At 44.2% G+C, this 23,051-nt stretch overlaps 1 protein-coding gene across 3 annotated transcripts in view; it reads left to right on the top strand.

Moving 5' to 3' along the window:
* LOC123759622 (glycine receptor subunit alpha-4) overlaps positions 1 to 23,051 on the top strand; it is a 64,801-nt gene that overhangs the window by 23,768 nt on the left and 17,982 nt on the right. For 2 of the 3 annotated variants that reach the window (XM_069316866.1, XM_069316852.1), the window contains exons 2-4: positions 10,341 to 10,846; positions 11,261 to 11,423; positions 21,093 to 21,175. In XM_069316866.1, the coding sequence (XP_069172967.1) occupies positions 10,755 to 10,846; positions 11,261 to 11,423; positions 21,093 to 21,175 (338 nt within the window). In that variant the 5' untranslated portion in view covers positions 10,341 to 10,754. The remainder of the gene's footprint in view (positions 1 to 10,340; positions 10,847 to 11,260; positions 11,424 to 21,092; positions 21,176 to 23,051) is intronic. The other variant, XM_069316858.1, reaches the window with a different exon arrangement.

Here is a 23,051-nt window from a genome sequence, read left to right as displayed (position 1 = left end):
TAAACAGAGAAGAAACAGCAGTCAACGGAGTAGATTACGACCTTATGGAAAAGAAAACGATAAAAACATATTAAACAGAACTACAAATTCTAACGTAAATGACAGAAGAGAAATTATGAATAATAAAAAGGAAATACACCACTAAACAGGAAGAACCACAAATATTTTTTGTTTTAAAGATAGACAAACATAGAGACACACAGAGAGGATAGATAAATAGACATACAGTAAAATGTGTTTGAATTCGGAGCCCGGTTCAAGCGGCCAATTACATGTATTCTGCTGAGCTCAATGGTCGACAATGTATACTATTAACTCTACAGTACACAATGTATACTGCTTAATTCTACAATATACAAGGTATACCGCTGGACTCCTCTGGAAAACTATTTAATGTTTCGGGAGGGGGGGAAGGAATGGTGCCCAATCACTTGCACGGTCGGGGATTGAACGCCGACCTGCATGAAGCGAGACCGTCGCTCTACCGTCCAGCCCAAGCGGTTGGGCACCTCTACATAGAGGAGGTACATCCCTACTGAAAGGGGTGGACCCCATTAAGACGGTGGACCCCATTAAGACGGTGGACCCCATTAAGACGGTGGACCCCACTAAGACGGTGGACCCCACTAAGACGGTGGACCCCACTAAGACGGTGGACCCCACTAAGATGGTGGACCCCACAGTGTGAACCCACAAAGAAGGAGCGGACCTCGCTAAAGAGGGTGGACCCCACTGTGAGGATGGACCTCCATGGCCCCCCATAGTGGACCCCCCACAGCGTGGACCCCCACAGAGAGTGTGTGAACCCTCACAGAGAAGATGGACCCCACAGAGAGACTTAACCCCCAGAGAGAGTGAACTCCCACAGGGAGTCTGACCCCACAGAGAGGATAAACCCTTCCCGCCCCCCCCACACACAGAAAGAGTGGGCTCCCACAGGGTAGACCCCCACAGGGTGGGGAGGGGGGGTAGAGACGAGGGGTCGACAGGCAGCTCTGATGGCGAATGATTTTTTTAAAGTGGGAAGCAGGTTCGGATTGTGCTTCCCTAGGTGGGAATATGTTAACACACACGTAGGAAGAGTTTGGAGTGGTGTGTGTGTGTGTGTGTGTGTGTGTGTGTGTGTGTGTGTGTGTGTGTGTGTGCGTGTGCGTGTGTGTGTGTGTGTGTGTGTGTGTGTGTGTGTGTGTGTGTGTGTGTGCGTGTGTGTGTGTGTGTCCATCCAACTTTTCAGGATGACACATGTGTGGTAGGGAACTGTCATAGGCAGGTCGTGGTTGGCCCCATTGTCCATTTTTAAGAAGACTCCGCCCCATTGTGGCTCCCAACATCTCCTATGAAATCTAAAATGAGGTCTGATTTCCACAGAGTTATTCAAAAGTGTTTAAGTCGAACATATAACCAGTGACACACACACAACGTAACTACAACGTTTTAACCATGTTTTTACAACTTTCCTTGATCGTACTACGAAGTTGAAAGTTTTGATATAAATTTACATGTGGCAAGAGAGGAAAGGCGGCTGTGACGTCACATGTTGCTTCATCAATAACCAATCAGAGTAAAGGATATGTTCTTATTTGTGGCGGGGGAAGAGATCCCAGCCAATGAGAGCCTTCGCAGCCACTAACACAGACCCGGACACATTCTACCTTGCCATATTTCCTCTCCTCAAAAATTTGCATTTTTTCAAATAAAAAAGTATATAAAAACATGTGAATTTATATGAAAACAAATGAAACAAGTTCAATATTGACAGTTACAACAATGATATTAGGACAGTTAAGGCCAGGATAATCACATTATACCGTCGTAGCAGTTCGTTAGCTCCTTGTTTATATGGATGGATTTGCATGATTCAGTAGTTAATGTTTGTAATTAAAGTGTCAAAGATGGATCTGTGTCCAGCGTGTTCGGTGAGGTGATTAACATACATGTACTCACCTAAATGTCCTGGCAATGTTGTCGTCTGCTGACACCTGACCACCACCCGTCCGTTGACATTTGACCAGCTGACAGTTGACGTTTGACCAGAGGCAATTAATTCCAGAATACCCAATAATTCTCGGTCGTATTTTGGACGCTGATTGGCCGGACTTTGGCAGAATTTATCTGAAATGGAAATTCAGGCCATGGGTGATAGGGGGAGCCATAGGGGATGGTGTGTGTGTGTGTGTGTGTGTGTGTGTGTGTGTGTGTGTGTGTGTGTGAGTGTGTGTGTGTGTGTGTGTGTGTGTGTGTGTGTGTGTGTGTGTGTGTGTGTGTGTGTGTGTGTGTGTGTGTGTGTGTGTGTGTGTGCTCACAACTAGGAGCGTACACACACACTCTCTTCATCCGGGCATTAATTACCTCCTGCTCTGGTGGGGGTCCAAGTGACTGAGAACCTCTACGAACTAAGATGAAAGTACAAGTCCAGACGACATATTTGAAAGGAAAAACACTTTTAAACGTTTTTTCTCTAAATCTTTTGTCTTGCAGCTGTCTGTCTTTTGTGCTGGTCTGCCTCTGTATTTCTGTCAAGTTAGCTTTCTTTGTCAACTTCTTTGTGGATTTGTCCTTCTGTCTCGACGGGAGTATATATATCTGTCTTTTTGTATCCCTTGTCTAACTGTCTGTGGCTCTGTCTGTATGTTTCCCTACCTTCTGTCTGTGGCTCTATCTCTCTGTTTCCCTACCTTCTGTCTGTGGCTCTATCTCTCTGTTTCCCTACCTTCTGTCTGTGGCTCTATCTGCATTTTCCTATGAGTGTCTGTCTGTGAAACTGTCTCTCTGCATCAAATCTTGAGTATCTGTCTGTGAATCTTTCTATCTATTTGTGGCCCTGTCTATCTGTCTGTCTATGGTCCTGTCTATCTGTCTGTGACCCTGTCTATCTGTCTATGGTCCTGTCTATCTGTCTGTGACCCTGTCTATCCGTCTGTGGTCCTGTCTGTCTGCATTTTTCCATGACTGTCTGTTTCTCTGGCCGAGTGAATGAATCTATTTATATCTAACTGTCTGTCTGTCTGTCTGTTTGCCTGTCTGTCTGTCTGTCCGTCGTGTCTCCATCACTCCTTCATCAAAGACCAGACCTTCTACTGTGTGCTCTTCATTAGAATGATTGATACTGTTGTTATCACTGTTACCGTTTCCGTAACTACTGTTAGTACCACACAACAGTAACCTCTGTTTTTAAATGCATGTCTAAAAATGAGAGTTTGAATTTTTCCTGACGCCCAGCTGACCAGTCCAGCCAGAATTGTAACGCTTTGTGAAAAGTGATACCAGTACAGCTTCTGATTCCCCTTTTGAGATGAAATATAAGAGGGGGATATGATCACAACATGCGAGATACTGAGAGGAATTGATTGGGTGAACAAGGATAAGCTTTTAAACCTGGAGAGAGTATCAAGAAAACCACCACAACCACCACAACTACCACTATCGCTACCACCACAACCACCACAACTACCACTATCGCTACCACCACCACCACCATAAGTGCTTTTCCTTCCTTCTTGGCAGAACACCTTAAGTGAATATCTGCGGGTCAGTGGACCAGTTACCTCCAGAAAATGAGTTTCTTTAGGATTTCTGACTTTCCTTGCATTAGCAGAGGTTTGTTCCACACAAGGTATTGTTTCTTTCAAATGCAGCTCTCTCTCTCTCTCTCTCTCTCTCTCTCTCTCTCTCACACACACACACACACACACACACACACACACACACACACACACACAGGAAGCCGCTCCGTAACAGCTGTCTAGCTCCCAGGTACCTATTCACTACTAGGTTACAGGAACATTCAGGGTGAAAGAAACTTTGAAATAAAATGTTATTATTCACACACACACACACACACACACACACACACACACACACACACACACACACACACATATATATATATATATATATATATATATATATATATATATATATATATATATATATATATTATCTAGATATTATAACTGACTACATAATATTTATCAAAGGTCTGTCAATATGCTGAACATTCACAGCATAATCTTTCTAAATATGCTGCAAATCAATGATAACAAATTTACCAACTGGTATTTAATGTTTGTCATGCACTCATGCGTCCGGCCAGCAATTATATGATATAAATTATATATTGCCCACCTGTCATAATAGTTTAATATATGTGTTGTATAGCGCTGTCATGTGTACGGCTGACGCGTGACTGTAAGGTCAGCTGTCATGTGTACGGCTGACACGTGACTGTAAGGTCAGCTGTCATGTGTACGGCTGACGCGTGACTGTAAGGTCAGCTGTCATGTGTACGGCTGACTGTAAGATGAATTTATTGAATGTTGAATGAGCTGATGAGAATTATTTAACCTCTTCAGACGAGAGGTAAGATGAGAGGTAAGATGAGGGAGGCTGAGAAGATGAGTGAGGGAAGATGCTGAGAAGATGGACAGGGAGATGATTCTGAGGAGATGGAGGAGGATGCTCAGGAGAAAGACGCTGATATTTCCAGTTTCCGGCTTTTAATACCTGGTGTGTTTTCCAGGCTTCGAGCCCCGTTTTTCGTACTTGTATATTTGTATACAGTTGTGTACATTGTGCTGCCACGTTTGGGGTGATGGGAAACATTTGGGCCACTTTATGTCCTATTGGTTGTGGTAATTGGTCCCGGCCAATACGTGTATTTACTGTGGAAGTCCGGAGAGAGAGAAGGAGAGGTAGAGAGAGAGAGAGAGAGAGAGAGAGAGAGAGAGAGAGAGAGAGAGAGAGAGAGAGAGAGAGAGAGAGAGAGAGAGAGAGAGAGAGAGAGAGAGAGAGAGAGAGAGCAGAAGCGAGTTAACCTCAGATAGGATAACAGCTCTTTCTTGTAGTTTCAGTAGATACCTGTTCCTTATATAATACTTAGTTGGATTCAAATAATAATCTCATGAAACAAATTAGGGTCTAGGACTAGGCTACAGATGAGCTGAGACAGGATAACAGCTCTTGCTTGCAGCTTCACTAGGTGCTTCAACTGAAGCAATGAATCCAACCGAACCCAAGTTTTAGTTAAACAAAAATAGAGAGAAAAGACTAGCGTCAGAAAGAGAGTAGTAGTAGCAGCAGTAGTAGAAGTAGAAACAGAAGTAGATGTAGTATTAGTGATAACAACAACATCAACTAATTCATCGTCACTTTATCTGTATCTGAGGAGATTGTGACAAGTTCACAAGGACACCACAATAGCGTGATTGATCTACGAGTAAATTGTTGGAGCAGGGCGGTGGGATCGAAGCTGCGTCCAGGGTTACCTCAGGACGCTACTTCGATCCCACCGTCCTGTTTATGATGTGTTTCAGTTTCCATCTTTGTGTTTGCTGATTAATGTGTCGTGGCTCCCTCTTCTCCTGCTCCTCCCAGCCCCACACACTGTCATGCTAAAGACTTCTTCTGTATTTACATTTATTTTTTATTTTTAGTTCCATTATCCACTTTTTCTTCATTTTTCATAACTGGATGAAAACGTCGTCGGGCGAGACCAGTGCCTTTGTTGTCTGTGGTGAGTGTTGCACTCTCGCCTTGGGCTCTCTCTCTCTCTCTCTCTGTCTCTCTCTCTCTCTCTGTCTCTCTCTCTCTCTCTGTCTCTCTCTCGCTCTCTCTCTGTCTCTCTCTCGCTCTCTCTCTGTCTCTCTCTGTCTCTCTCTCTCTCTGTCTCTCTTTCGCTCTCTCTCTCTCTCTCTCCTGCTCTCACTCTTTCCGATTCAGCCCTCCTCACACCGACCCACAAACCTGCTGAAACAGCGCCTACGGTCGACTGGTCGATTCATGAAGCATTTAATGACGAAACCTGTTTATCTTTCCTCCGACATGACACCTAAGTCTGTGCATATTATATATTTTACGACCTTCGAAACCTTACACGACAAGGTTATTATTGTTATAGACAATTTTCGGAACTCATAAACTGTCCAAAATAAACGTAAACAATCATTTTAGAAAGATGTACAGGTTTCGTCAGGGGGTTGCGTAAATTCTTGGTGACTTCTGTCCCATTACGTCGGTATTACTCATTAGCGAATATTAAGAAGTTATATCGAGGTTCGGCCAAACACCAAATGTGTAAGATTTCCTTGTTACAAATGTAGCGAAGTTAGTCATGTCTTAGAAAGTATCTTGGAGTTCAAATGGCGTTTAATGGGGGTATAGTGTTCAGTGTTCAGTGGGGGTACAGTGTTCAGTGGGGGGAACAGTGTTCAGTGAGGGGGGCGGACAGTGTTCAGTGAGGGGGGGACAGTGTTCATTGGGGGGGGGGGTACAGTGTTCAGTGAGGGGGGTACAGTGTTCAGTGAGGGGGGTACAGTGTTCAGTGAGGGGGGGTACAGTGTTCAGTGAGGGGGGTACAGTGTTCAGTGAGGGGGGTACAGTGTTCAGTGAGGGGGGGTACAGTGTTCAGTGTGAGGGGGGTACAGTGTTCAGTGTGAGGGGGTACAGTGTTCAGTGAGGGGGGTACAGTGTTCAGTGAGGGGGGGTACAGTGTTCAGTGAGGGGGTACAGTGTTCAGTGAGGGGGGGTACAGTGTTCAGTGAGGGGGTACAGTGTTCAGTGAGGGGGGTACAGTGTTCAGTGTGAGGGGGTACAGTGTTCAGTGAGGGGGGGTACAGTGTTCAGTGTGAGGGGGGTACAGTGTTCAGTGTGAGGGGGGTACAGTGTTCAGTGAGGGGGGTACAGTGTTCAGTGAGGGGGGTACAGTGTTCAGTGAGGGGGATACAGTGTTCAGTGAGGGGGGTACAGTGTTCAGTGAGGGGGGGTACAGTGTTCAGTGAGGGGGTACAGTGTTCAGTGAGGGGGGGTACAGTGTTCAGTGTGAGGGGGTACAGTGTTCAGTGAGGGGGGGGTGCCAGCCTCATCTCTGTCGTAACATCATCTGGTGCCAACTTTGCCCCTCTATTATATATCCTAATTAACAGTGCCAATAATTAAAATCAATATACCAGATACAAAAATATTTTTTTAATTAAAATCCGGATATTATGTCAATATTTGTTAAGGAATTATTTTTACAATATACCGCATATCAATTATTATTTTTATTATTATTATTATTATAATAATAATTATAGTGAGTCCCAATAGTTTAGTTGGGACTCACGTCCCGGACTTAGCTAAGTCCGGAGACGTGAGTTCTGTAAGATAAAGGACTTAGTCACACGTGTTATGAGAACCGAACTTAACTCTTACTACACGTCATATCCACAACCTGGATACAGTATACTACTCTACAATGTCTCCCTCCCTTATTTACCTGAATTTACCTGAGGGATACTAACACTAGTGGCTTCGACGAAAATAGGAAGCCGGCGGCTTGTCGAAGATATCCTCATTTGTCTTGATGATCTTTTCCCGCAGTAATTTATAATTTAAGTTTTTGGGCATTTACGGCTTCAGCGGGTAAGCGGTTCCATGGGTTTATAACCCTGTGGGTGAAAAGTCATCTGTTCTCAGTCCTACATTGTGGCTTGTTGAGCTTGAAACCGTTGTTCCTTGTTTGTGTTACATCTGACCTTTAGAAGACATTTTTCGGATCAACATTATCCAAATTCTCCATTAATTTAAAAGCTTCAATGAGATCCGCTCTGCCTTGCCAGGGTTGTAGCGTTGTTAGCCCAGTGGCCCTCAACCGTTCCTTATATGCGAGTTGACTTTGCTTTGGAATGACTTCTGTTGCCCGGTGTTGCACTTTCTCCAGAGCAGCTATGTCCTTCTGAAGATGAGGTCTCTATACTTGGATACAGTAATCCAGGTGCGGGCGCACCAGAGATGTACATCCAATACTCTGTCATCCTGGAGCATTATCAAGTGCGTCCTGGGACTGACAAGGGGACAGGAAGGACCGAAGCACGAGTCTCACAGGTGGCCCATTTGTTTAGTAATGACATATACGGGGAACCGCCTCTGGCTGCCAGAAAGGGATCCCTAGCCTCGGAGAAAAGCACACAAATCATTAGAGAGAATTTTTAGATCCCCTCTAATGTAGTTTCCATATTAATTTGTCCCTCGACGCCCCCTTCTTTGTCTTTTGTTTTGCTTTATTTGATATTTTAAAAGTTACAAGCTGTACATTTGTGAATACAATGAATACTTAAAATTGATTGATCTCTTGGAGCTCCTCTGCTTCCTACCACGAGCCGAGGACACAACAGGTGTTCCCTCTCTGGATCGCCACACTGAGGCGTTGAAACAGGACACTAGCAGTTCTCGGGTCTGCGGTAGTATCAATGAGCCTCAACCCAACCAGTTAGGCAACTGTTATGGGTTGCATTCTGGGGAAGATCAGTAGTTGGACTACAGGGGGGAAGGGGACCTCGATACTAGACTAAAGTCCAGGCTTCTTGTCCCCAACAACGAGCATCAAACTGGTAGTTTGTGTTCGCCGTGCGTCGCTGACCAGTGACAGTTGTAACTGTTCTCATTAACTCAATTAGGTTAATCCTGGACAACGATCCTATTTACATACAAATTGCAAGCGGAACAAAACAACGCTTTGATGGTGTGTGTTTTATGGTAATTCTTCGTTTGGGATAATTCGTTATTTATTTATACCATTTTGGTTTTGTTTGGATAATTTGATTTTTGTGATAATTTGGACTTTTTATAATAATTTGCAGTTTTTATTATAACTGTCTTTTTTATAACTTTATATTTTTATGGTAATTAGGTTTTTTCCTTAGTGTAAAGTATATTTGGCCGCCAGAGGTTACTAGTTAAATGGAAATTGTTTCTAAAGTATAAATAGAATTACATTTATTTAGCCATTTTGCGAGAATGTGGAACAATATAGTTAAGCTGGAACCATAAGAGGAGCTGAACCCTCCTTAACTCTTGCTCTTATACCCGTCAATACAAACTCTTGTGCCACCATCTCTTGACTCAAATATAAGCAGTCATGCTGCATTAAATGTCTTCAACATACAATATATCGGTACCTGGGAGTTAGACAGCTGCTACGGAGCTGCTTCCTGGGTGTGTGTGTGTATATGTGTGTGTGTATGTGTGTGTGTATGTGTGTGTGTGTGTGTGTGTGTGTGTGTGTGTGTGTGTGTGTGTGTGTGTGTGTGTGTGTGTGTGTGTGTGTGTCTGTGTGTGTGTGTGTGTGTGTGTGTGTATGTGTGTGTCTGTGTGTCTGTGTGTGTGTGTCTGTGTGTGTGTGTGTTAGAGAGAAAAATATGTAGTAGACATAATGGAGGAAAAGTAGATGGGTTAGAAAGGCACCATGCAGATACAAATAGTAAACACACACACACACACACACACACACACACACACACACACACACACACACACACACACACACACACACACAGCTACACCCCTACACACGTATTTAATTCGTTCACCTGACTTAGGAACTGAGATCAGACCCTGAATAATATCACGAATATTACACGTAATGGAAATTGTGAGTGACAGTCTGACAACAGGATTAATCCCAAGCATCTTCCTGTGAAATGTCGGCCCTTCTGTCCCGTTCTCAGCCTCCCAATTCTACAGACTATACAGGAATAATTGTTAACATGTGGTCCTAGTTACAAGGGGACACGCTTCTTCAAAAACCAAACTGTTTACAAACTCTCTAAAACTCTCTCCTTGTTTACAAACTCTCTCTCTCTCTCTCTCTCTCTCTCTCTCTCTCTCTCTCTCTCTCTCTCTCTCTCTCTCTCTCTCTCTCTCTCTCTCTCTCTCCTTGTTTACAAACTCTCTCTCCCCACACCCACCTCCTCAGTGTGGAGTATACGTAAAAAAAATTCGCCTGGCGTTCCACGAGCGCTTTGTCATGGGTTCGTATCCTGGCCGGGGAGGATTGACTGGGCGCAAATCCTTAACTGTAGCCTGTGTTTAACTCAACACAGAGTTTAGTTTAGTTTAATCCTTACACACGTTTGTGTGTTAAACGCATGATACAGTATATTGTGTAAGTACATTTATTACTTATTATCACTTAAATGGAGAGGGAGAGGTATTGAGGGTGGGAGAGGTAGGATGGAAAGGAGGAGGGGGTATTAAGGGAGGGAGGGGGGGGGGTGTTGACGGTGGAAGGGATGGAGAGGGAGGGTAAAGGTGGGGGACAGGGAGGGGTGGGTGGAGAGGGACAGTTAACCCCAAACTAGTCAGTGGGTACTTAATTGGCACTGACTTTACGGGCTATTCATGCCCGTGCCACTTCTTGGATGGCTTAATCTTCATCATCGGCACTGGCTAGTGACCTCCTGACACTGACCACTGAGACAGTGACCACCTGGCACTGACCAGAGACGCAAGTTCGATCCCACTATATTGCTTCAATACTCTTCCTTAATGTTTTGCTTAACTTGTGGTTCTTTCTTCCTCAGGACGTCACCTTCTGGTCTTCACAGCTCTTCCTGGCTCTCTCAGCAGCCTTCCCAGCAGCTCAGCAGCCGTCCTAGGAGCTCTCTCAGCAGCCGTCCTAGGAGCTCTCTCAGCAGTCTCCCTAGCAACTCTCTCAGCAGCCAGTGCCAGAGCTATCAGTGTAAAATAACCGATTTCTCAGCTGTTGCAGCACCTCCTCCACACGGAAACACACATCTCAGTGCCCCGTCTACACGGAAACACAAGACTCCCCGTACCACTCTCTACAGTGAGACACAACTCACAGCGCCCCCTCTCTCTCTCTGGGACCAATAACAGCCCTCTCATCGCCCCTCAGCCTCTCAGCGCCCTCCAAGCCCCGGCAGCGGGCCGCCAAGGGCCCATCCAAGAGCTTAACTCAGACACGAGGAGCGAAGATGTTGTGTAGTGGGACATGGAGGCTGCTAGGTCCTCCTCGCCTCCTGCTAAGCATCGTCCTAGCAAGCATCCTAGCACACACACAGGCCAGGTCAGTATACCTCCTAGGATAACCCCTTCACCTATCCTGTTAGTCTTTCCTATCTTCCTCCGTCTGTCAAGCAGATATACGCAAGCTAGTTTTTCCCTGTCTTTGAGCCAAGCAAACAGGAAAATACAGAGGGAAGCGGGAAACAGGCCGGTGTGAGACAGACAGACAGATTCTTGCCCTCATAGGCAGACATAAAATCCAGTATTCAGATTCTCACCCAGATAAACAGACAGACTTTCATCTAGTATAAGACCCAACAGGCAGACAGACAGTATATTTTCTCTCCACAAATGAGATATGGGAAGGTTAAGACACTGAACAACTTTCCTACGACACTAATGCCAACATTTCTGACATAAGTGTAAGTGTGTGTGTGTGTACTTGTGCCCTGACACCTGTGCCCTGGTCCCACAGCAGCACGGACGGGTCTGAGGGCGTGCTGACCTTCCAGGACCTCCTGCCAGAGAACCCGAAGGACTACGACAAGATGAGACCTCCGAAGAAGGAAGGTAGACCCACCAAAGTCTACTTTCACGTCACCGTCATGGGCATAGACTCCATCAACGAGAACTCCATGGTAGGTGGAGGGAGGTAGGGGGGAGGGGAGAGTGAGAGAGAGAGAGAGACAGAGGGAGAGAGAGAGAGAGAGAGAGAGAGAGAGAGAGAGAGAGAGAGAGAGAGAGAGAGAGAGAGAGAGAGAGAGAGAGAGAGAGAGAGAGAGAGAGAGAGAGAGAGAAAGAGAGAGAGAGAGAGAGAGAGAGAGAGAGAGAGAGAGAGGGGGGTGGGATGGGGAGGGGTACTGGGGTATTTGAGACTTCCCATGAGGTGAGACTTCTCTTGAGAGGTATTTACGGGCTCACCATAGCCCGTGCTACATGGACACTTCGTTCTGAGTAGCTAAATCTAAAACATTGAGAGGTGAGACTTTCCTTGTGAGGTCAGCCTTAAGTAAGTTCTCTAACTCAGCGCACCCTACGTGTTAAGTTCTCTAACTCAGCGCACCCTACGTGTTAAGTTCTCTAACTCAGCGCACCCTACGTGTTAAGTTCTCTAACTCAGCGCACCCTACGTGTTAAGTTCTCTAACTCAGCGCACCCTACGTGTTAAGTTCTCTAACTCAGCGCACCCTACGTGTTAAGTTCTCTAACTCAGCGCACCCTACATGGCACAAAACTCTACTTGACAGACAGAGGAAAGCAAGAGACTATTTATAGGTCGAGACACGAAAAAAAAATCAATATTGCAGTGCATTTATTTACACTAATACGTCGGCATTTTTAACGGATTGGTGGACTCCGTAAAGAAGACGACGTATTGGGCATAAAGACGGGATGGTACCACCGCCCACCATGGTTAAGGTAATTGGGTAGTCAATGAGGTTCATGGTGCCGCATAATCACGCCTCTGGCTTTATGCGCGGCGGGAATATTTTACAAGGAGCTGGAGGGTAATTTATTGGTAGTCATCCTGTCTGGGAAGGTGTTCAGCGCCTGGGCCGGTGTAGGCTCCGAGTGGCTGGCTTAAAGTGTCTGATGGTTCTCATAGCTGGTGTGTGTGTGTGTGTGGGGGGGGGTGTGGGTGTGTGTGTGTGTGTGGGGGGGTGTGTGGTGTGTGTGTGTGGGGGGGTGTGGGTGGGTGTGGGTGGGTGTATACTCACCTAGTTGTACTCATCTAGTTGTGCTTGCGGGGGTTGAGCTTTGGCTCTTTGGTCCCGCCTCTCAAATGTCAATCATCTGGTGTACAGGTTCCTGAGCCTATTGGGCTCTATCATATCTACATTTGAAACTGTGTATGGAGTCAGCCTCCACCACATCAATGCTTAATACATTCCATTTGTTAACTACTCTGACACTGAAAAAGCTCTTTCTAATGTCTCTGTGGCTCATGTGGGTACTCAGTCTCCATCTGTGTCCCCTAGTGCGCGTACCATCCGTGTTAAAAAGTTTATCTTTATCTACCCCTGTCAATTCCTCGGAGAATTTTGTAGGTAGTGATCATGTCTCCCCGAGCTCTCCTGTCTTCCAACGACATGAGGTGCATTTCACACAGCTTTTCCTCGTAACTCATGCCTCTTAGTTTTGGGACTAGCCTAGAACTAGAACCCTCCTTGAAAGAGTGGCGTCTGAGGTAGAGCTACTTGATGGCAGAGCCCGAGTGCTTGGTGGAATGGTGTGACACCCTGGTTAGGCTTCAGTGGACGTCTCGGGACCCGTGTGGGTGCAGTACCACTCCAGGTTACAATTCTTTGACCATGTCGTGCTGCTGTTGACTATATCGCGTCTGGGAACACCCACCGCATAGCGTCGAACCCTCATCAAGGCTCATGTGGATTTGTTCATTGATACATCACATTAATATGGTTTCTTTGTGTATATACTTTGGTCCGCCATCATTACTTTAAGTACTGCCAAAACCGGAGGATATGACCGAGTACTGGAACGTTGGGAGATGTAAAAGCTCCAGGTACGATAGTTATGAGGCGGGGCCCTGGAGCTACATCTCGCACCTCCTATACACAACTAGGCAAGCACAGGCCATTCACAAGCAAACTGGCTCATTAAGCTCCCGTTCCTCTCAGTTTAACTCTAGCAGTAATAGAGATATTTTCTTCCGTCCGGAAAATCTTGCTAACGATGGTACTTATCTCAAGGAAATCGTTACAGGCTGGACACGAGGAGATCTGGTAGTGAGGCTGTCTCGGGCCGTCTCTGTTTACACAAAAGTGAAGAAATACGCAAATTACTTTGTTATGTGTGTGTGTGTGTGTGCGTGTGTGTGTGTGTGTGTGTGTGTGTGTGTGTGTGTGTGTGTGTGTGTGTGTGTGTGTGTGTGTGTGTGTGTGTGTGTGTGTGTGTGTGTGTGTGTGTGTGTGTGTGTGTGTGTGTGTGTGTGTGTGTGTGTGTGTGTGTGTGTGTGTGTGTGTGTGTGTGTGTGTGTGTACTCACCTAGTTGTGTTTGCGGGGGTTGAGCTCTGGCTCTTTGGTCCCGCCTCTCAACCGTCAATCAACAGGTGTACAGATTCCTGAGCCTATCGGGCTCTGTCATATCTACACTTGAAACTGTGTATGGAGTGAGCCTCCACCACATCACCCCCTAATGCATTCCATTTGTCAACCACTCTGACACTAAAAAAATTCTTTCTAATATCTCTGTGGCTCATTTGGGCACTCAGTTTCCACCTGTGTCCCCTTGTGCGTGTTCCCCTTGTGTTAAATAGACTGTCTTTATCTACCCTATCAATCCCCTTCAGAATCTTGAATGTGGTGATCATGTCCCCCCTAACTCTTCTGTCTTCCAGCGAAGTGAGGTTTAATTCCCGTAGTCTCTCCTCGTAGCTCATACCTCTCAGCTCGGGTACTAGTCTGGTGGCAAACCTTTGAACCTTTTCCAGTTTAGTCTTATCCTTGACTAGATATGGACTCCATGCTGGGGCTGCATACTCCAGGATTGGCCTGACATATGTGGTATACAAAGTTCTGAATGATTCTTTACACAAGTTTCTGAATGCCGTTCGTATGTTGGCCAGCCTGGCATATGCCGCTGATGTTATCCGCTTGATATGTGCTGCAGGAGACAGGTCTGGCGTGATATCAACCCCCAAGTCTTTTTCCTTCTCTGACTCCTGAAGAATTTCCTCTCCCAAATGATACCTTGTATCTGGCCTCCTGCTCCCTACACCTATCTTCATTACATTACATTTGGTTGGGTTAAACTCTAACAACCATTTGTTCGACCATTCCTTCAGCTTGTCTAGGTCTTCTTGAAGCCTCAAACAGTCCTCTTCTGTTTTAATCCTTCTCATAATTTTAGCATCGTCCGCAAACATTGAGAGAAATGAATCGATACCCTCCGGGAGATCATTTACATATATCAGAAACAAGATAGGACCGAGTACAGAGCCCTGTGGGACTCCACTGGTGACTTCACGCCAATCGGAGGTCTCACCCCTCACCGTAACTCTCTGCTTCCTATTGCTTAGATACTCCCTTATCCACTGGAGCACCTTACCAGCTACACCTGCCTGTCTCTCCAGCTTATGTACCAGCCTCTTATGCGGTACTGTGTCAAAGGCTTTCCGACAATCCAAGAAAATACAGTCCGCCCAGCCCTCTCTTTCTTGCTTAATCTGTGTCACCTGATCGTAGAATTCTATCAAGCCTGTAAGGCAAGATTTACCCTCCCTGAATCCATGTTGGCGATTTGTCACGAAGTCCCTTCTCTCCAGATGTGTTACCAGGTTTTTTCTCACGATCTTCTCCATCACCTTGCATGGTATACAAGTCAAGGACACTGGCCTGTAGTTCAGTGCCTCTTGTGTGTGTGCGTGTGTGTGTGTGTGTGTGTGTGTGTGTGTGTGTGTGTGTGTGTGTGTGTGTGTGTGTTTGTGTGTGTGTGTGTGTGTGTGTGTGTGTGTGTGTGTGTGTGTGTGTGTGTGTGTGTGTGTGTGTGTGTGTGTGTGTCTTTGGAATTCTTTGTCGAATCTCTCCGTAAAGTTGTGGGAATAGGTTGCTTCAGTTATGGACTAGGCCTCAGTTCAAACCTTATTTATATAGCGTGTTTAGAATTTGCAGAACATCGTGTGCATCTTTAACTGTTTGCAACAGACAATTGTTGCTTAATATTAAGACGTTGCCAAGATAAAATGTGCAAATTTAGTACTAAACATAAAAAAATAGGCAGTTTTATTATGATAGCCAGACCCATGTGCAATTTAGAGGCTAGGCTGTAATTATTACATAATTTAAATTATGTAATGTAAAATTAATTACCTGTGAATGGATTCTAATACTTATTGCACTATGGCAGAAAAGCGTAAATAATGAATAGGTAAATATTAAATCTACACATTTTTAAATCGTGTCTTTGTAAACTAGAGGAAATACAAGCACCCAGAGTTTATATGGATAGTGACGGCTGAGTAATATGAGATTTGTAAAGTTAATATTAATTCGAATGATAATAGTAATAGTTCCCAGGTGATTTAGGAAAGTGTTGTGAAAGAATTCATTGTAAGAGATGTATGCCCTTGTGGTTGTAATCCCTAGTGACGGATGTTGTTGTGATGACAGAGGTACAATGTTGCCAATGTCTTCATTTGGTTTTAAAACCATCAGCTGGCTAGCATTATATTCAAATAAGTACAATGTATTGTGGAACTGTTTGGTATGATAATTATTGTGTACGTATGTGGAGTCTGTTGATTATGGTTTAGTGAATTTATTTAGCAGTTATGTAAATAGCTGGACTTAAACATAGATGTGGCAACAAATAGATCGGGTCGTCAGATGTTTCCCTATTTGTGGGGTTAGTCGTGTGCCGTCATTCACCGAGGTAGGACGTGCGCCGCTCGTCGCTACGGCCACCATAAGTAATAGTAATCAATTTTGTATTGAGGTCCCGCCTTCCCCAAAGGTCGAACTACTGACCCTCTTCAGAATGCAGTCCCACAATAGTTGCTTAACTCAAGGGATACCAATTTACTGTTAGGTGGACAGAGGCATTAAATAAAAGAAATCCCTCGCTTCATGCAGGTCAGCGTTCAATCCCCGAGCGTCCAAGTGGTTGGGCACCATTCCTTCCCTCCGTCCCTTCCCTAATCCTTATCTTGATCCCTTCCAAGTGCTATATAGGCGTAATGGCTTGGCGCTTTCTCATATTTCCCTTCCCTTCAACCATTTCTGTTCCACCCGGGACTCGAACCCGGGATCCATAATTATGAGTCGAGAATGAAACTAATTGCTCAAGGAGACCTTTGAGTATATGCAGTATTCTTTATTACTGTCCTTATTTTGTTTTAGTCTAATAATCAGCAAGAAGGAATTAATATTAATTTATTTCGTGAGTAATTAGTGAATTAAAGTGCTGCCCCCTATATGGATTTTGTCTAGGCTTAACTCTCTATGATGATTACTTGACTATGCATTAGGTTTTGTGCCCTACCCAGTCACTCCTGTATATTAGGAGTGGGGATCTTGCTGGCCTTTTGTAAAGTCAACTGTAATGAAACACTAAACTGGATATAATCCCTCCACAAATGAAAGTTGTAAATGATGTGTTTTGTATTAATTTTTGCTGCCGTCGACAATCACTTACTAGACAACTGGTAGTAGGATAATGATTCAGCAGTAGGCTGAATTGGGGGTTTGGTCTGTAGAAGGTAATTATTACTATTAGAGCACTTCATAAAGACGGTGTCCACAACTATGTGTGTATTATGTCATACAAAGTATATACACACACACACACCAAGGAACCATTCCCCGGGTCAAAGGACTCACGCCCGGACTGTAATTGGAACGTGACTCCTTCCTAAGCTGTGTTGAGCAAAGGATTACACTCTAGGTGTTGCTAGGTGTATTCTACACGATAGTCTAGTCTGCGTGTGTGTGTGTGTACTCACCTATTTGTGCTTGCAGGATTGAGCATTGACTGTGTGTGTGTGTGTGTGTAATCACCTAGCTGTCTAGGTGATTACACACACACGATATGAACGAGACTCACTAACAAACCCCAGGCACACCACGAAGATCTTCAATGTTGTATATGAAACTAATTAGAATAGGTTAGAAGTTTCTAAATCTAACTTAAAAGACGATAACGTAACAGAAACAGAAAAAGAATCCCGAGAGAACTGAAATATTCTGCAGCCGGGACTTAGGAGCTGAGGCTCGACCCTCAGCACATCCAAGTGTGTATATCTTGGTGAATAACAAAGAAATGTTGCAAAACCAAAAACCAAAGGCTCAAGATGGGTAAGAAGAGGAGGAAGAGGCGAGGAGGAGGAGTTCCTGCCTCACCGGTCAGGAGTGAAGAACAGGCAATTTCAGAAGGGCGGAGTAAATTTACATGGTAATACTAAACAGTCCCCCCCCCTGTGTCTGAGGCTTCCCCCCTCTCTCTTTTCCCTCTTATCTTTCTCTCTCCCTCCACCTCCCCTATCTCTCTCCCTCCCCTCTCTCTCTCCCTCCCTCCCCTCCCTCCCTCCCTCCCTCCCCTCTCTCCCTCCCTCCCTCCCCTCTCTCTCCCCTCTCTCTCCTTCCCTCTCCTCTCTCTCCCACCCTCCCCTCACTTTTAAATTCTTCTCCCTCTTCCCCTCTCTACGGTCGGAACCACGAAAACAATAAGACGCTAATGTGATATTTACGACCAAGAATCTCGACCATAACGACCGGTCTGGGCCTTTAGGTATATCCTTGTCTTGCTTCCCTTCGCTGAATCAAGCTGCAATTTTGCGGAACTTAAATCCCATTCTAGGTTATATGGTGTTATGTGGTGTGTAATCTCTTGGTGGGAGGCTGACCTGGGCAGGGGGGGGGAATGGTGTATGTGAGTATTTACTATTTGTACCTGCAAGATCTAGCTGTTTTAGCTCTTGGACCCCGCCTTTCAAATCGTCGGTTTTCTAATATACTGACGCCTGACATGTTTTCCTCTTACATATCTACTACACATTCTCTCTCTCTCTCTCTCTCTCTCTCTCTCTCTCTCTCTCTCTCTCTCTCTCTCTCTCTCTCTCTCTCTCTCTCTCTCTCTCTCTCTCTCTCTCTCTCTCTCTCTCTCTCACACACACACACACACACACACACACACACACACACACACACACACACGACACTAGAAAAAAGAAGGGAGAGGGGGGATATGATAGGAACGTATAAAATACTCAGGGGAATTGACAGAGTGAACATACATGAAATGTTCACACGGAATAGGAACAGAACGAGGAAACATGGGTGGAAGCTGGAAACTCAGACGAGTCACAGAGATGTTAGGAAGTTTTCTTTTAGCGTGAGAGTAGTGGGAAAATGGAATGCACTTAAGGAACAGGTTGTGGAAGCAAACTCTATTCATAATTTTAAAACTAGATATGATATGGAAAGAGGATCGGAGTCATTGATGTAAACAACCGATGGCTCGAAAGGCGGGATCCAAGAGTCAATGCTCGAACCTGCAGACACAAATAGGTGAATACACACACACACACACACACACACACACACACACACACACACACACACACACACACACACACACACACCGATACTCCCACAAACACAACAGCACACAAAACCTCACTCTTTTAAAAGGAAGTTTCCCCATTACGGAACCGTCTCCCGCAAAACAGCGGCCGGACGTACAACCATGCCAATATCAGCCCTGCCAGCCCTCCTGCTTGGGAGGGAGAGGGGAAATGGCAAGGGAGAGAGAGGGGGGGGGATGAAATTCAGAGAAATAGAGGAGACAATTTTGATAACGGAACTAGAAGGGAATTATAAAAGAATTGGTGTGCTTGTATATGTCTGTGTGTGTGTGTGTCTATTACTATGAGCATTTACTATTTATGCCTGTAGAATCGAGCTACATTTTTTTTTATTTAGAGAGCTTGAAAATTACTGTAATTTGGAATATATAATGGACAGTGATGCGCTTCACTTCTTCCGCCATTCCTCCTCCCTCACAGATTACAAATTATACGGATTTTGAGGAAATTATTCGGATGATTTTGATTTTGATCTTCCGAAGGACCTGACCTCTCTTTATGCCTCTCGAGACCTCCAATTCCGCTTGTTAAGACCTCCCGCTGTCCCTAGGGCCCGCTTTCAATCCGCTTACAGCCTCTATCCTCTTCCTGAAGGCCGTCTGTCATCATGCCACAGTTGGCAGGAGTCAAATGTGGTCGAATACACGCCAGACACGCAAACTAGTGCAGCTACATGCATGGCACAGTGGTCTACGTCCTCGACTCAAGACGCTGGAAAAATGACGTTGCGTACGTTTCCTTTCACCTAGTGTCTCTGTTCACCTAGCAGTGAATTGGTACGTGGGAGTTAGGCAGCTGTTGTTAGATGCATGAAGGTCCGAAGTTGGCCCCTAAGGGGGGGGGGGAATTCCGATAAGCTTAAGTGCAGACTTTCGATTCCTTTCATAATTTATATATTATAAATTATAATATATATTAATGGGAAAATTATACGTTCTTGGCCAGGTGCCTATTGAGGACTGTCGGTCTAGGGCCTCCGGGGTCCTCCTAGAACTGAAGTTTTGATAGTTTTATGAGATAGTTTGATTTAAACATAAATGGCCTCACACGATCTTTGCTACACACGATCTTCACCACACAAAATCTTCACCACACAAAATCTTCACCACACACACACACACACACACACACACACACACACACACACACACACACACACACACACACACACACACACACACACACACACACACACACACACTCCACACGACCTGCTATGTATTTAACTATACTATACACCTCGCTACACGCTGCACAACTCATTAAGGTAACCCAGAGGGCCGGGTGCAGTAATCAAGGCAGATAATCAAGCTCTACATTGCTGACCAGAGAGGACACTCCGGCAGAGTCCTGGGCGCGCGCCTCGGGTCTTAACAAATTGAAATTGAAATTGAAATAAGTTTATTGAGGTAAAATACACACAAAGGGATGAGGCTTAAGAAAGTGTTCTGTACTCTCAATTCACGTTAAAATTGCTTACTGTAAAAAATTAAATATGTATAAGACTGCGGAAAGCCTAATGGCCAATTCGAGGCAGATTTTGTCTATTTAACAAATTACTACGTAACATATTCACTTTAGAATATTTTGCCTTTGTATTTTTATCATAGACCTTTCGTTTCAATGTGACTTTAGTACATCTGTTAAGAAATTAATGTTCCGACTGGTGACGTATTTCCACGAAAGCGCTTAGACATGTTTTCTCTCACGTGTTCCAACTGCTACCTCACCGCCTCCTCCTCCTCCTCCGCCGGAAATCGGCTATCTGCCACACGGCAGAAGATACCGTCCTTGGGTTGGGAGATATCACCAGGAGGCGATATCTGTATCGCGACTCTGTATTGGAATATCGTAGTGAGGGAGTCAGAGTGAAGATAACCATAAAGGTCATGTTATTGGGTTTTAATATGGGTAAAGTGACCTTTATGACTCATAATCATTAATATATATATATATATATATATATATATATATATATATATATATATATATATATATATATATACATATATATATTAATGATTACATATACAAACTGCGTATATGTGCGTGGCACTTATTAATCGTCAGTCTCTCCCACAGACATATATGGCATATATTAACCTTCCGAGTCTTCCATACAGACATATATGGCATATATTAACCCTCCGTGTCTTCCACACAGACATATATGGCATATATTAACCCTCCGAGTCTTCCACACAGACATACGTGGCAGACATCTTCTTTGCTCAGTCTTGGAAGGACCACCGCTTGCGTCTGCCAGAGAATATGACTTCTGGCTACAGGTATGACTGAAACTTGACTCGTGTTCAACAAAGTTGCTCTCATTATTTTCTAGCATATTTGAAGCTGCTGATAGTTTAGGAGATTGCAATATTATATGTCTTGATTTTCCCGAAACCTTTCGTGCTGTGTATGAAAAAATTATTAGAGAAGTAGATGAGTAGGGTTATCTCAAGTTTAAGAAGGGCATGGCAACTTCAAAGGAAACACAGAATAGGAATATTATAACTTAGATCAGAGTGTGAAACTGTTGCAAGTAGTGTCGTCTGCTCCTGTACCCACCTGTGTGTAATACTAGCGGGTATAAGGCTTATCATGAGCTATGGGAAGGAAAAGCTCTCAGCCTACCAACAGGAGTCGGAAGTCTTCTACTCCTGTACTCACCTCTGTGTAAAGGGTTAAACGAATGACGTAACCCATGCAAACAACTACGAGCCGAGGCGGCTTTACTTAATACGAGCAACCATTACCGTACATATCCTGTTTGTGTGGCGCCATGAAGCTGCCGTTCGTGGAATTAACCCGGATCTTGTGTTTGCGAACGCTCAAATGGTAAACAAAGCTGTGAGAGTAGGGTCTAAGACCTGAGAACAGACATCAATGACATGAGCATATTCATGTCATTGCTAGTCTAAACACACCCATAGCAACTTAACCTAACCTAAGGACAATATCGTGTTATATATATGATGAGTGAGAGTGAGAGAAACGTCACTGTGACGTCATCAGCGGAAATCCAGGGGGATTATTTTGGATACTTCTGTTTTGCTTCTGTTTTGGGGTTTGTTTTTGGTGTTGGACTTAAGGCCTAGTAACCACTACAGGGTTATTAAGGCCACCGCAATAACTTACTGGTCAACCAGCAAGTTTGGAGTTGAGCTTAAGGCCTATCAACCACTGAAGTGTTGTTAAGGCCACGGCCACAAAAGCTGACTGACCAACCAGCACGTGTACCTTAGTCCAGAACATTGTTCAGGACTCTCTCTCTACACACACATATATATATATATATATATATATATATATATATATATATATATATATATATATATATATATATATATATATATATAATGGTGAATGTTCCTTACCCATGAAGGATTCGAACACAGACAGCAAGGGCTCCATGCACCTTAGCGTATCCAGTACTATACCACTAGACTATACTGACTGTATAAAAAGGTTGGAAGTCGTGAGACCTTTAACCCAGCCCCGGACAGCACTCAATGGTCAATTTTAGGGTATAGATATTTCATCGAATCACCTCACATGTTGGGCGCCACGTAACACAAATGCGAAGAAGCTTCAATGGTCCCCAAAACAATATGCAGCCTAATTTTCTAGGTTTAACGAAAAACTCAAAGCCTACTAACCGGATTCAGAAGTCAGAGAGACGAGGAGAACATTGATAGACAAAGATAAAGAATCCAACAAAACGATGATCATTAATAACAAACAGGAACAAAAGAGAAACATTCACATATTCACCAGCTGTTTAAATATTCTTGCGGCAAATTGTTTCCTCGTGCATTTCAAACATTCCAGGAAACCGGATGAAAGCATTTCACCTGAATACGCACACGGAAGCTTTTCAGGGTACTTCCTAGAACACGCTCACAAGTTGACATAACTGGACCTCATATATATATATATATATATATATATATATATATATATATATATATATATATATATATATATATATATATATATATATATATATATATATGTCGTACCTAATAGCCAGAACGCACTTCTCAGCCTACTATGCAAGGCCCGATGATTTGCCTAATAAGCCAAGTTTTCCTGAATCAATATATTTTCTCTAATTTTTTTCTTATGAAAGGATAAAGCTACCCATTTCATTATAAATGAGAT

The sequence above is a fragment of the Procambarus clarkii genome, chromosome 8, assembly GCF_040958095.1.
Source record: "Procambarus clarkii isolate CNS0578487 chromosome 8, FALCON_Pclarkii_2.0, whole genome shotgun sequence".
NCBI lineage: Eukaryota > Metazoa > Arthropoda > Malacostraca > Decapoda > Cambaridae > Procambarus > Procambarus clarkii.
Note: the sequence above shows the minus strand (reverse complement) of the source record. Positions and strands in the feature narration are given on the sequence as shown.